Source organism: Haliotis asinina, chromosome 13 (genome assembly GCF_037392515.1).
Source record: "Haliotis asinina isolate JCU_RB_2024 chromosome 13, JCU_Hal_asi_v2, whole genome shotgun sequence".
In the NCBI taxonomy this organism is placed as follows: domain Eukaryota; kingdom Metazoa; phylum Mollusca; class Gastropoda; order Lepetellida; family Haliotidae; genus Haliotis; species Haliotis asinina.
The window spans coordinates 41,622,291-41,636,970 of record NC_090292.1 but is presented as its reverse complement, the minus strand read 5'-3'; the positions used below and the strand labels follow the sequence as shown (position 1 = coordinate 41,636,970).

Below are 14,680 nucleotides of genomic sequence, written 5' to 3'. Positions count from 1 at the left end.
CCCGAAAACATGTGGATCCATATGCATGCGAGCTTGTACACACATGACACATAATCTCAGACACTAGGTTTGTTGGTGAGGTCACACTCATATTGAGGACGTCGCAAATACCGCCTGTGTACTCAGCGACACAACGTTAAAAAAAGAACTCGTCATGGTGCCTGGTTTCTTAGGGTGTCGCAGTCAAATAAACAGCTGCTATTTTTTGTTATAGTACGCACTCGCTCACCCGGAGCAGCAACGCTATTCCTTAATATCCTCTTGTCTTGCTCTCTGCTGCTCTCACTACGACAAGAACCAACCAACCAATCCAACAACCAAACAACCACACAACCAACTAACCAACCAAACAAACAAACAAGCAAACAACAACCAAACAACCAAACAATCAATCAATCAATCAACCAACCAACCAACCAATCAGTCAATCAACCACCAAACAATCAATCAATCACATGATGTGTCGCATTGTTTCAATGCGGTGATTTCTTTACAAAGTATTACCAAAAACATTGCTAATGCCATAAATATGAGAAAAACGTCAAACTGGATATGCCCGTAGAAGACGTTTAGTTAGGATCTGCCCTTGAGGGAAAGTGTGGTTTCAGTATACTATATCGTGCACAAGTTCGTGCAGCCAAAATATGCATGTGAGAGTCAAAGCATCTAGAAAGAGTGCCAAATTAGTGATTCTACGCTGTTTAGTTCACAATTAGAAATGTGCTTGTGTGTGTACATGAATCCATATTTGCCTGCACACGTTAATGACATACAGCGTTAAAGGGGCACTGATGCAGAGCAATTTTCGTGTAATAGCTGTTCCTTTTGTTATTGTTTTCCTCCCGTGAGTACTATAATATCCCAGAATTTGTGACTGGTTCGTGGCCTCTGCTGCAATTGACATTTTTTATATAGACTGATCAACACAAATGAAATACTTTGAAGTTTGATCACCGAATTTTGAATGACGAAGTCAATGCATGTCGTTATATTTTGTATTATAACCCTAATTAGTTTGCTGTCAAATCTGTATGCATTTTGAAAGTTAATAAAATAGCACATGGTCTAGACCTGCTTATGCGTGTAGTAAATTTATAACATGAACGTAATAGTTAACTGTATAGACTGGGCGACGTAGTGTATGTTGTCTGTAATACAGATTCTGCTAAATGCTACAAGAAATAAGTTAAAACAAAATGCAAATATTAAACTTAAAACAGACTAAAGTTATAGCAACAGTGTCAGGCTATTACCTTGTTCAGGAATGTGTCCATCAATATCGACATGAAAGATCGATATGCCATTCATCTGCAGCTGATGAGTAATCCTGATCTATTCCACGTGTCTGTCAACAGTCTAATATGCGAACAAGTCATATTTCGTTTCAGGCTTTTCACATAGGTGTATTGTCTCATTGATCACCCAAGATAACACACCTAGCAACTAACTGTATGATGCCCGCCAGTCTAAGTAATTTAGGTAGCCAATAATGAGTAATCAGTCAACGCATTGTCGGTTATTTCTTTGAAAGAAGGATGTTGTTTTCACACTAGCACTTCATGACATGGTGTAGTCAGTATAAGTTGGTAAATCTACGCTCGTATTTACTGCTTTTACACAAAACTGTGGAAGATAAAAGTAATTAATCAATCAGTGTGTTATCAGTTAATCCTTTGACCGATACTTGTTTTTAACTCCTCTGATAAACCCTCTTGCATCACTTACACGCACATCATGCAATACATTTGGGACGTCGGACCTTATAATGTTGAGTGTTTACTCCAGACAGAAGAAATGCCAAATGCGAACCTTTGTCAAGTAATCTGAGTTGTGTTACCGCTAATTATACCTATTATAAATTCATTAACTGACCATCAAGTGAATGGTGACAAACCACCAAACGTGGATTTAAGGGAGACGAAATTGCTGTATTGCATGCAGCCTGAGAACACATATGGCCAGAAACTGTTTTGAGGATACCAGCGGAACTTCGTTGTTACATGCGAAACACATATAAGCATTTGCTGTGTACGTGGTTAAACAGGTATAATGAGTTTTTTCCTATGACAAATTTCACATTTTTCTATCCAAGTCACTGTTGTTAGCTTCCGTATTCAAATAAATTAAATGTGTGTTTTTTGTAGACCAGGGGCGTATAGCTACAAAAGCATACACATGCTTTTTGCTATGAAAGTTGGGCCAACCATCAATACTATCTGAATGAAAGGCCTTGCAATCTATCGGACTTACACGACACAAATGGCTTGCCACGTGCCTGTGAACATCATATTTTCACATGCCATGGTTCAATATCGAGGTAAAAAATAGATATAGGATCAAATTGGATCAGTCACTATACCATCCATGCATTAGACAAAACCTGCACTGCTGGGATACTTTATTACAATCAGACAAGGAATACCACTGCAGGGATATTTTCAAATAAAGGATGGACACTAACTCTTCTCACTGTTTGGGTGAAGAAATTTTGCCAATGTGGACAGTAACCCAGTTCCCGTGTTCCGTCGTGTGAACAATTGCTGACCAACGTGCAGTTTGGTTTCGTAATTAGACCGTTGCGGAGAAACATCAATCGGTGCGTATCAGTGCCTCTTTAACGCAAGTCAACAGAAGGTAAGGTACGAGTCAAAGTAATTCACAGCAGTCAGTCAAGCGCATTCGTCGTTGGCATGTAGACATGCAGATGGTGCCTCATGCCTTTAAGTGATGTAGACAGTTTATTTCGCTTTTTACTGCATTTTGAAACGTATCGTTTTGAGACAGAAAAATATCTTCGATCCATTAGCGACATTGATAGAAAATGGCTACTTTCCCCCCTCTAACGAAACTATTTACTGCTGTGCTTGGTTTAATAGCAGGGTTTACATTGGCGTCCTTTTGTTTCGTGCTCTATAAGACGGAGATGCAGAATCCATCAAAGGACTACCATGAAGAATTTCATAAGTCGTTGCGCCAATACTTGTCCGGGAATATCAAATTTGAGGACTTACATCGCCATGAAGGTTAGTCACATTAATTATAGTTTAATAGTTAGCGTATGCAGAGTGTCTTCATGTCACGTCATTGCAGAAGGGTTTGTTAGACCTCAGGCAAACTGTAGCGTAAATGGGGTTGTGCAGCATAGAGAATATGACATGAACCTGTTGGAGTTTATTTGTCTTATCTGCCGTCGCTATTGTTAGAATTTTCGTAACATTTATTCACTCATATCCATATGGAAGAATACTCTCCTGTTCCTTCACTCCGTTCAACCGGAAGCTGGAAGGAGGAATGGAGGCGAAGAACGGTCTGATATACCACGAGTTGAGCTTAAAATGTTGAATAAAACATATTTAACGTGAGTAATTCTTCAACATGGAGTTGGAAATGTGAGAGAACAACCCTGAGAAGAAGTGGGTGTATACCTTTGATGATGGCGATAGTTTAATTTGACATCAAAAATGTTTTTCGAACTGAAGGAGGAAACTACGTTGCCAACATTTGCTCGCTTCCCTCGCATGTATAAAAACTGGTCATTGTCTCTACGTTGCGCAACCCATTTGCGCTACAGTTTGCCTGTGGTTAGACCCATTACAGCGGCTTAAGGGATGATACTGAACGAAGGCTTACAGAGAGTGAGTAACACGGAGTTTTAGTTTGGTTATTACGTCTTTCGAACAATATTTCAGTGACGTCAGAGGCAGTGGCGATATCCTCAAGCACAAAGCTGCATGACAAGCCACCGTGGACAATCGGAGTGTCCATATTGCAAAAAGGAATAAATGAAACTATAAGTTATATATCATCCTTGATATTCGATTTATCTTATCCACGTTGGTCTGATTTCAGTTCGTTATTTGCTCTTGCTATACATGTACAGTTCTGTTTGATATATTTTCAAGTACAATTGATCTTACACGGTAAGTTTCATAATATCCGTTTGTAATCACGAGTGATGTGAGTTTGTTTTTTCTCTTGGTCTAAAATACAAAGCAGTATTGCAGTACATGTAGGAAAAGGGCCAATACCTTTATCTATCTAGCAATTAATGTTTATATCCTTTGAAAGAAAACGAATGTAAGCAGAACAGGTGCATGTTTCATAAGATATTACAGTCAACTATGTTGGTAACGATCTGTCTGTGGTATATTTTACTCACAACGTCTATAACAAACTGCCATCAGAGTGAAATAAAGTTTTTGGCCCATTTGAGACTTTTATAAGCGGAGTAGACATTATAGTAGGACTGGCCTGATGAAATGATCTCTTTCATTCAGTCAAGAATAAGATACTTAATATACAAACTACTTAAAATTTAAACGATTTAAATTTAATTAAAATTCACGATGCTACATGAGTGATCGATCATAAAGCATCATATTTCAGGTCCTACTGGCATATAGGTTTCAGCACCACGTGTTTTATGCATGTCTTGTGCGGTCGGGTTACTTCCTCATTCACCGTTCTCATTTGAACACAATTGGACTGTACTGCATGCCCTTTATCCCACTAAAGTTAACTGACGTCAATGACATATCTGTCACTGAAGCCAATTGGGATCACTGCACCTTAGAAGTCGCTGAAGCGAATAGACATCTTGAAGAATCAAAAAGCTTCGGTGAATTGACATTATATTTGTGACCCATTACTTTAGATTTGACTCATTTGTAGTGTACATGAAACCTCTTTTTTTAATCTCTGTATCTTGCGTTCTGTTTAGCCACAAAAATATTGAAAATTTCAGACTTTTCAGTGTCATATTTTGCTGGTTCTGACGGAAGCTATTACACCTTTTGTCCCGGCAAATGTTTAACCGTACCACGGTGTATTAAAGACGCTATCAGCCATACCGCTCACTGACTTAAATTTGAACATCACCAATTGGCAGATTTCGGTATTTCTTTAGCAGTGTAATTTAAATCAAGAATTAAATAATAAATTAAATTAAATAAATTTAAACCAAGCAAAAGTCCCAAGTATCTATAGGCGTAAGTGTAATCAACACAATTCGACACCAATCATAAAGGCACATTTAGATCTTATAAACCGTTTAGGGCGATAGTGAATAACTTTGGTTTCCGAATATTAACAACCAGAATCACCAATCAGCTACACCATTTAACAATTTGTGCAACGACACCTCGTCAGGAAAATAAAAGCTCTGTCATCTGCACATAGTAACAAATTTAGCATAACATCATTAATTTCAACGCAACATTCTAAACTATTCACCTCTCGGGCAAGGCTAACCTCATGTTAAGGTTGTTAACTAAGGTTGGCCCGACCTAACCTTAGCGTCCTTAATGTTGGGAAGGGAACATGGCAGCTGCTTTTATTTTATACAACGAGACTGAGAGAAGTTTGAGGAAGCAGAGAGTGTGCTCCAGCGCGCTGAAGAGTCCAGCCTTAGTTAAGGTTACGGTCAAGGAGTCCGAGTTAAGGTTGGCCTAAGGTTGTTTTGTGCAACGGGCGTATTTTTTTATCGTCACTCTAACGTAAGGGTTTAAGGTTGATCTTCCCGGAACTCGTTAATTTCACTGACACTTATCTCGTTGTCGCTACCTCACGTGATCACGTATTACAACGTGATTGGTTGATATATACGTATCTGTTATACATCGATTCTACAACTGACATGTATATCTTTGGGACACTGCAGCGTCATGCATGCACATTTTAACATATACATCTCACTGCATGGGCGCTTGTGTCTTTGACGTGTCATATCGGTTTTGAGAACCGATTGGCAAATTTCTGCATTTCCAAAGGGGAGGCGAGGATAACACATACATTCTTCCAAAGGTTCAGTTAAATCTTTGTCACAATCATGCCAGTGCAGTAATTAACCCCTATTATGACGTCAAACCGTCTAATGACGTCGACAGTATGATGACGTCAATCATTTTCAGCTCTAACATCATTTCATATGTGTCTATATCTGGTCTTTTCTGAAAGTAATTGTACTTTAATGACGTTTCATGAAATGTGTAATAAGAAGGTGTTTTGAGTGTCACAATATATCTCACACAGAAGCGCCATTAGGTGACACCTTATTAACATCCCTATGCAGATCTCATTTACTCACTAACTTACCTTTATCAGGCCATTTGTATCTTGGATGAGACATGTGATAGTGTGAAATAGGGTGTTCCTTAATTATCTCATATAAAAAGTCAAACTAGAAACTCCACAATCATATATTAAATAACATATAAAAGAGTGAGTGAGTGAGTGAGTGAGTGAGTGAGTGAGTGAGTTGAGTTGAGTTTAACTCCGCACTTCGCAATATTCCAGTTGTATGGCGACGGTTTGTAAATAATCGTGTCTGGACCAGACAATCCAGTGATCAACAACAAAAGCATCGATCTGCACAACGTGGGAACCGATAACGTGTTATCCAAGTCAGCGAGCCTGACCACCCGATCCCGTTAGTCGACGAGAAGCATAGTCGCCTTTTATGGCAAGCATGGGTTGCTCAAGGCCTATTCTAGCCCTGACCTTCAAGGGTCTTTATATATAAAGGAAATGACACAGGAATGTGGTACGAAAGTTATCATTTGTTAAGGTCGATAGATTGAACTGAGAATAATCACAGTAAATGTGTTTGCAGCGTTTATCAATAAAATGCGAAAACAAGGTCATAAGAAATGACATTTGATTTTTCAAACCTTCAGGAGTGTGTATGGGCCCACCATGCAATGTTTCATTATGGAATGCCTGACGCATGGAAACAAACTACAAATTACTGGAGAGTCGGCGCCACTGTTCTTGCAAAGCAGCGCCAAATTCTTGGACTGGTGTGGGCAAACCTGCTCGCTTGGATTGAGATCAGGTGTTGATGAGGGAGAGAGTTGAAGCCCATATACGCCATTTTGTTTTCATGACGTCACATGTGTGTGTAAGCTAATCGATTTTGACTGTTGAACCCTTTAGCCCCACCCCCTTGTAGACGAGTCCCTCCTTCAAGACCAGGTGTGTGATCTTGGGGTTGACCTCAGTGGACAGTGACAGTAATATGCACTAGTTTGCTTCATTACACAGAAAGAAATGGTTACTAAGAGCAGATGAGATAACACTGGCAACAATACGATCAGTGATATGTAGAAGGATTGAGGTAAAGTGCCATAATGTCATTGCAAGAAGCAAAACCAAAACATTTTGTTGTCTTGGATTGGTACACTGTGTGCATACCGTTTGTTGTCGATCGGGAGTATAAATGGCCCACTGCCACTGTACGAATTTAACTCCCAAAATAGCTCGAAAACGATTCCTTCTCTATTTTAACAGATAATGATGACGTATCCAAGGCTCTGTATGAAAAGGAGAAAGTGCTCTGCTGGATTATGACGTCACCAAAGAACTTGGCTGTTAAAGCACGTGTAGTTCGTGACACCTGGAGTAGGCGCTGCAACAAAGTCCTCTTCATGAGCTCTGCGACAAACAAAAAGTTCCCTACAATTGGATTAAACGTACCGGAAGGCCGAACACATTTGACAGCCAAAACTATGCAGGCTTTCAGTCACATTTACAAAAACCACTTTGACGATGCCGACTGGTTCATGAAAGCTGACGATGACTCATATGTTGTTTTAGAAAATCTCCGGTTCTTTTTGACGTCCCAAAACAAATCCAAACCTGTATTTTTTGGCCATCATCTCAAGGCTTTTGTCAAAGAAGGGTACTCCCAGGGGGGTGCGGGATATGTGCTGAGTAAAGAGGCGTTAAGGAGATATGGGAAGAAGGGTCACGATTCTAAACTGTGCCGGCGTGATGGTGGCCCAGAAGATGTGGAGTTCGGCAGATGTATGGCGAAATTGGGGGTGAAGAAAGTCAATACAACTGACGCCCTCGGGAGGAGCAGATTCCATCCCCTTCAGCCGGAATCATATTTTGATCAAAACGGTGCTAAGAAGGTAAGCCAAACGAACTGATATATTTATCTGGGGAAATGTGTATATACGTCATCAAAATCAGAAAACTTACTTTGGTAAAATCTTTTGGGTGGTTGGTCGGTGAATCATCCAATCAGCATGGGCGGTATATGTCTTATGATCCTGCTTCCAAATGGCTGAGACGCAACAGTTTATACCGGATGTATTTAATAAGTCAGGTGTGCCAAATATTTTCCTTTTACATTAACTTTTTTTTTTTTTTTATTTTAATTTTCTCATATATTTTTTTTAAAACAGTTTTAACAAAATTCTGTGCAGATCTTTAAATATAAGTATATAACACTGAGACTTCATCACACAAGACAGGAACAGGACCCAGTGTTGTCTTAATCTGGGACTTTATTTCAACAGTAAGACAGGTAAAATTCAATTCCTGGGGATTGTTTCCAAGACCCTGGAATGTATTTGGTTCCTGTCATAACCTTACCTCTAATCTATTGGCTTATATTCATCCGGAAACACATTGCCTCACCTGAATATCACAGTCTGCTGTGTGAGACAAAATTTAAATGTCAATATCCTACAAAATCTCTCTTGGATAACATGTTCAGAGTTACAGTTAGTGTTCAAAACATTACTCGACAGATCACGGGGTTTGTGCACAACAGGCTTAATAGATAATATATGTTTAGCAGTACTCAGAAATATGGCGGTGCACTGAAAATAATCGGGTCTGGACCAGATAATCCAGTGATCAAGTGAGTGAGTGAGCTAACATTTACAGTCACATTGGCAATATTTCCGCCATACCGGGACTAAAAGTAGTTGTAATTACACCAGAAATACGAAGGACAGTACAATCAACTAGCGTATCACAGTAATTTATAAGTAAAACTAGCGTCTATCTCTAACACTTGACTTCACATGTAGAAAAGACATTATACAAATGGGCTATAGATCTCCAACAACTGAAGACAGATCACCATAACACAGTTGTTGAAGTCATGAGCATCGATCTACGAAGTTGGGATACGGTGACAGGTGGCAACCGTGATGTATGTGAATGAATAAAAACTTGTAAGTTGGACATATTTTACGACGAATGAACCTAAAATGTATCAGAAAATGATACTCAGCAGTATTCCAGTCCTGTGTCGGTCGGCCAGTAGATATTCCAGACTGGGCCAGAAAATCCAGTGATTGATATTATGCGTTGATTTCATGCTTGTGCAAGAAATAGTTGGTTCCCTGAAGTGTTGATTAGATGATGCGTCTATTTGAATAGAACATAGGATGCACAAAACAAATTGTGTGTCCCAATGTATCCTGGTCTCCCCTGCAAAGAGTAAGTATTATTTAACACTACCTTTAGCAATATTCCAGCACTATCAGTGCGGGGGGCACCGGAAATGGGCTTCATTAAACAGACATACATTTTAATTTGTCTAAACTAACATTCAGAGAAAAAGGTAGCAAATCTTTCGATGAAACGCTCCTATATTTGGAATTGAAAACAGAACACTATAATTAAACTGGGACAGCTTGAATCTAAATCTCCCACCAAAAGACTGGGAAATATTTAATATTATCCCACGGCAGTTCACCTACATGACTGATCTAAGATTGTTACAGTGCAGAATTATCCATTATATTCCGCTTTCAAAACAGTTTTTGTTTAAAATCAAGTATATAGACCACTTGCAGCTTTGTAAATACATACTGAATCAATTTCCCATATCCTTTTGGACTGTGAAATTGTTCAAGGTATCTGGAAAACCTCCAGTCGTGGCTCTTTACTGTCGACAATAATCAGTTTCATTTCACAAAACAGAATGTTTTTACTCAAAGGAGAAATAATAATCCAATTACTGCCGTAATGTTAGTTGTGAAGCAAGGTATCTTTAGACACAGTAGAACTTTGACTGTACCCTTTATCAGTCATGTGCAAAGGGAGATAATGAAATAGTTTGACATTACAAAACATGTTTATTCCCCCTTTCATGGTGTTGATAAATAAGGAGAGAGATGTTATCCTTATTTCATATGGATACAATACATATCCCCTACTCCACATACACACATACACTCATGTACACACACATGCCATTCCATGCCACGCCAAAACCATCATCGTTTCTGGATTTTTATACAAATCGTTCTGTTACTCGTACAAACATTACACGATACAACATAGTGTACAATACACAATCCACGAATCCGCTGGTAGCTAAGTGACCAGATGGTGGCCACGAGAATATGTGCAAACACCTATTAGCGGGTACAGCAACGTGCAGTAAACTTGGACAAAGTACTGTGACTATGTGTCCAAGTCCACCCTGCAGTTGCTGTGAATGGGTAGCTCATAAGAATGGGAAAACCGCATTTGCTCGGTGCGCCAAGTAGGTTGCTAGTGTTGTATGATCCCTAGGGAGTTGATGTGCTGTTGAGATGGACATCCAGTGATCGAGGGAAACAAAGTGCCTTTGGACAGCCGAAATGGATCTTGGCTCTACATAGATATAAGCATAATGATACCTATCAACCTTGACCACCAAACGTGACCAGACAGGATTCGATAACAACCACCAATCAAGAACAGATACCAACCGCCAATCAACAACTGACACCAACCACCAGTCAGGAACTAGCACCAACCACCAATCAGGAACTGACACCAAGCACCAGTCAGGAACTAGCACCAACCACCAATCAGGAACTAGCACCATCCACCAATCAGGAACTGACACCAACCACCAGTCAGGAACTGACACCACCCACCTGCCAAGAACTGACACCAAAAAAAATTAAAAAGTGACACCAACCACCAATCAGGAACTAGCACCAACCGCCAATCAGGTACTGACACCAACCACCAATCAGGAACTGACACCAACCACCAATCAAGAACTGCCACCAACCACCAGTTAGGAACTAGCACCAACCACCAATCAGGAACTGACACCAAGCACCAGTCAGGAGCTAGCACCAACCACCAATCAGGAACTAGCACCATCCACCAATTAGGTACTGACACCAACCACCAATCAGGAACTGACACCAACCACCAATCAAGAACTGCCACCACCCCCCTGCCAGGAACTGACACCAACCACAATTAAAAAGTGACACCAACCACCAATCAGGAACTAGCACCAACCACCAATCAGGTACTGACACCAACCACCAATCAAGAACTGACACCAACCACCAGTTAGGAACTAGCACCAACCACCAATCAGGAACTGACACCAACCACCAATCAAGAACTGACACCAACCACCAGCCAGGGACTGACACCAATTAAAAAGTGACACCAAACACCAGTCAGGAACTAGCACAAACCATCATTCAGGAACTAGCACCAATCACCAATCAGGTACTGACACCAACCCCCAATCAGGTACTGACACCATCCACCAATCAGGAACTGACACCAACCACCAGTCAGGAACTGACACCACCCACCTGCCAGGAACTGACACCAACCACAATTAAAAAGTGACACCAACCACCAATCAGGAACTAGCACCAACCACCAATCAGGTACTGACACCAACCACCAATCAGGAACTGACACCAACCACCAATCAAGAACTGCCACCAACCACCAGTTAGGAACTAGCACCATCCACCAATTAGGTACTGACACCAACCACCAATCAGGAACTGACACCAACCACCAATCAAGAACTGCCACCACCCCCCTGCCAGGAACTGACACCAACCACAATTAAAAAGTGACACCAACCACCAATCAGGAACTAGCACCAACCACCAATCAGGTACTGACACCAACCACCAATCAAGAACTGACACCAACCACCAGTTAGGAACTAGCACCAACCACCAATCAGGAACTGACACCAACCACCAATCAAGAACTGACACCAACCACCAGCCAGGGACTGACACCAATTAAAAAGTGACACCAAACACCAGTCAGGAACTAGCACAAACCATCATTCAGGAACTAGCACCAATCACCAATCAGGTACTGACACCAACCCCCAATCAGGTACTGACACCAACCACCAATCAGGAACTGACACCAGCCACTAATCAGGAACTGACAACAACCACCAATCAAATACTGACACCAACTACCAATCAAGAATTGACACCAACCACCAGCCAGGAACTGACACCAACCACCAATCAAAAACTGGCACCAAGCACCAGTCAGGAAATGACACCAACCACCAATCAGGAACTAGCACCAACCACCAATCAGGAAGTGACACCAACTACCAATCAGGAAATGACACCAACCACCAAACAGGAACTGACACCAACCATCAATCAGGAAATGACACCAACCACCAATCAAGAACTGACACCAGCCACGTGACTTTTTTTTAGATAGAACAAAATTATTCCGTATCTGACAGCTTTGTTATTGGAAAATATTATTGATACAAATTCTATCATATAGAACTCGCCAAGAGCTTTTCCAACAATACCAAAAGGTGAATATGACTAATTTTGACGACAGAACAAAATAGTTCTCATGTTGTTTAGGGCAACTGGACAGCCAAGTTGTGAAAGTGCTCTCTGGTGTAACTTTTACATTACTTCTGATTTCACAGGTACTTAACTGAGTCACTGGCCCAGAAATGAAGGAAAGGTAAAATCGTGAATAATTGCTGTATTTTATGTCTTAACGAAAACCATGGCTATCTTCTTTTTTTCTTCCATCTTTCTTTTATTTTTTTTCCATTTTTCAGGAACATTTTAATTTGATTTTAATTTGATTTTGCATGAATAAATATTTTCAGAAGAACTGATTTGGGATCTTATGTGCATTTGAAACATAACATTATCTTTGGCATGGTTGAAATTGTTGGTATGAAATATGAAGGAACTAGCATAGTAGTATATACAATGGGGGTTTTAAAACACTTTCAAGAAAAGTCTCTACAAAGCCTTATTTACTAAATAAGGCTTTGGTTGGGCCCTTAGCTCTTGCTACTATTACCCCTACTACTTAACGTGTGTTGGTAGGAGGTAATACTGTGCCGTACGGTACGATCAATAATTCTTCTCTTACAAACCCCCTACCCGGCCCATCCCTCAAGTAGTACAAGTTAGGTTCGTCGGCTTTTATATCCACTTTATCTATGTTGTAAGTTTTGACTGACCATATAGGATGGGTGGCCCGCTTACGGCTATCACCCTCGTGTTCCCCCGGCTGGTATAGATACCTCACTAGGGCCCTATCTGGTATCTGTTTCTCCTTCCCACGCAATGGAGCGGCCGACTCTGCAACTATTGATTTTAGTTTGATAGCGTCTGCCGGTTTCTTACCGGTGAGACGGGTGACTTCATGGTTGATTGCCGACACCACCTTGGGTAACCTCGTGACCCATTCAGTCGATCGTTTTCCAGGGGTGACCATCTCCCTAGCATACTGATGGCCGAACAAGCGCTCAGCCAAAGTCCTATTAAATCTCTCAACTATGGCTTGGCTGCGATGGGCTCCGGCCGTGCCACGCCTGACCTTTGTATCGTGTTTGGCTAGCAGTTGTGACACGGCACCCATGAACTCCCGTCCGGGGTCAACTTGCAGCTCTGTTGGCCACGTCAGCGGACTGCGTTTGTATATGCGTTCGAATCCTCTGGCTACCTGGGCCGAATCTTTCGTGGTCAAGGGTTCGGCTTCCTTGTAACGACTGGCTACGTCCACTACGGTTAAGGTATACTTGTACCTCTTGTCGTGGGGTAGGAACAGTAGGTCTGCCTGGTGAACGCTATTAGGTATGTTAATACCGAACCTCCTTCTAGGCACGTAGCGTGGTGCCGGCAAATAGATCTGCCACAGGGCTTGTTTTTCAAGCCACGCTTTGGCTTCCTCCGGGGGTACTCGCGCTATTTTAGCTAGCTTATCTACTGCGCTAGCTCCTTTCCAGTACCCACGCGGGCTGTAGTAAATAGCCTCAAACTTTCTCAATTTTCTCATGTCCATACGCGTATGTGTTTATCAATAGCTATCCAACGTTTAGTGTCCATAGGCGACAGGGACGTCTTGTTTATAGTCAGTCCGTATATCTTATGTCCATCACTTCTAAGTGTGTTCATTTTATGCCTAAAGGTACGGGTCTTGAACAGGGCTTCCTTGAATCTGGCGTGTTTGATGTGTTGTTTCACCACATACTTCTTAAACCCTTAGCCTTCCGGATCTCACTATTGTCGGCTTTCAGTATGGAGTACATCTTAGGTCTCAAACCTATGTACTCGGCTATGGGCGTGCCAGCACACTCGTCCTTCATCTTACCTAGGACCTTTTTATTTACCGTACTGTGTATGGTATGGGTCTTAGGGTAGTCGCTGGTGTCGTATAAATCGAGGTGTTTTTTCATGTCCTCGTACACGTCCTCGGTTCGAATCTCCATCAGCAGGGAATCCGTGTCAGTGTACAGCACTTCACACCTGTCACCGTACTGTTTCTTGAGCTCGTTGTAGTAAAAGTCGTACATCAGGTGTTTGGATAAATCGAGGATGCTCATCCCCATGTAAACAGGCCGGTTGAATTTTATGTGGCTTTTCTTCATGTGTAGGGCAACCAGGTTGTCTGTGAATATCTTACTACGGTTGAATGCCGGACTGGCTATCAATCTCCTGAGCTTGTCTTCCTCACTCGACCGAACCAGCTTCACGGTCACGCGTTTCCTCAGGTTCTCCATAGTCTTACCAAACACTGAGTTGTTCATGAGCTTGTAGAGATTTTTCTCAAAATCACTGGTGGCTTTTTTTCGTAGGTCTGTGTTCATTCTGATGTAGGGCTCCATCCA

General features: G+C 41.3%; 1 protein-coding gene across 1 annotated transcript; it reads left to right on the top strand.

Moving 5' to 3' along the window:
* Nucleotides 1-2,923: 2,923 nt before the first annotated feature.
* Nucleotides 2,924-12,240, top strand: LOC137259553 (glycoprotein-N-acetylgalactosamine 3-beta-galactosyltransferase 1-like). Its single transcript, XM_067797181.1, has 3 exons — nt 2,924-3,023; nt 7,288-7,913; nt 11,908-12,240. The coding sequence occupies exons 1-3, from the start codon at nt 2,924-2,926 to the stop codon at nt 12,238-12,240; spliced, it is 1,059 nt and encodes a 352-aa protein (XP_067653282.1).
* Nucleotides 12,241-14,680: the final 2,440 nt, after the last annotated feature.

Excerpts from the sequence above, each read along its gene's own strand:
- LOC137259553 (XM_067797181.1), top strand. The coding sequence starts at position 2,924 with ATGCAGAATCCATCAAAGGACTACCATGAAGAATTTCATAAGTCGTTG. Across the intron at positions 3,024-7,287 it reads GGACTTACATCGCCATGAAG|ATAATGATGACGTATCCAAG; the intron begins GTTAGTCACATT and ends CTATTTTAACAG. Across the intron at positions 7,914-11,907 it reads ATCAAAACGGTGCTAAGAAG|GTACTGACACCAACCACCAA; the intron begins GTAAGCCAAACG and ends ACCCCCAATCAG.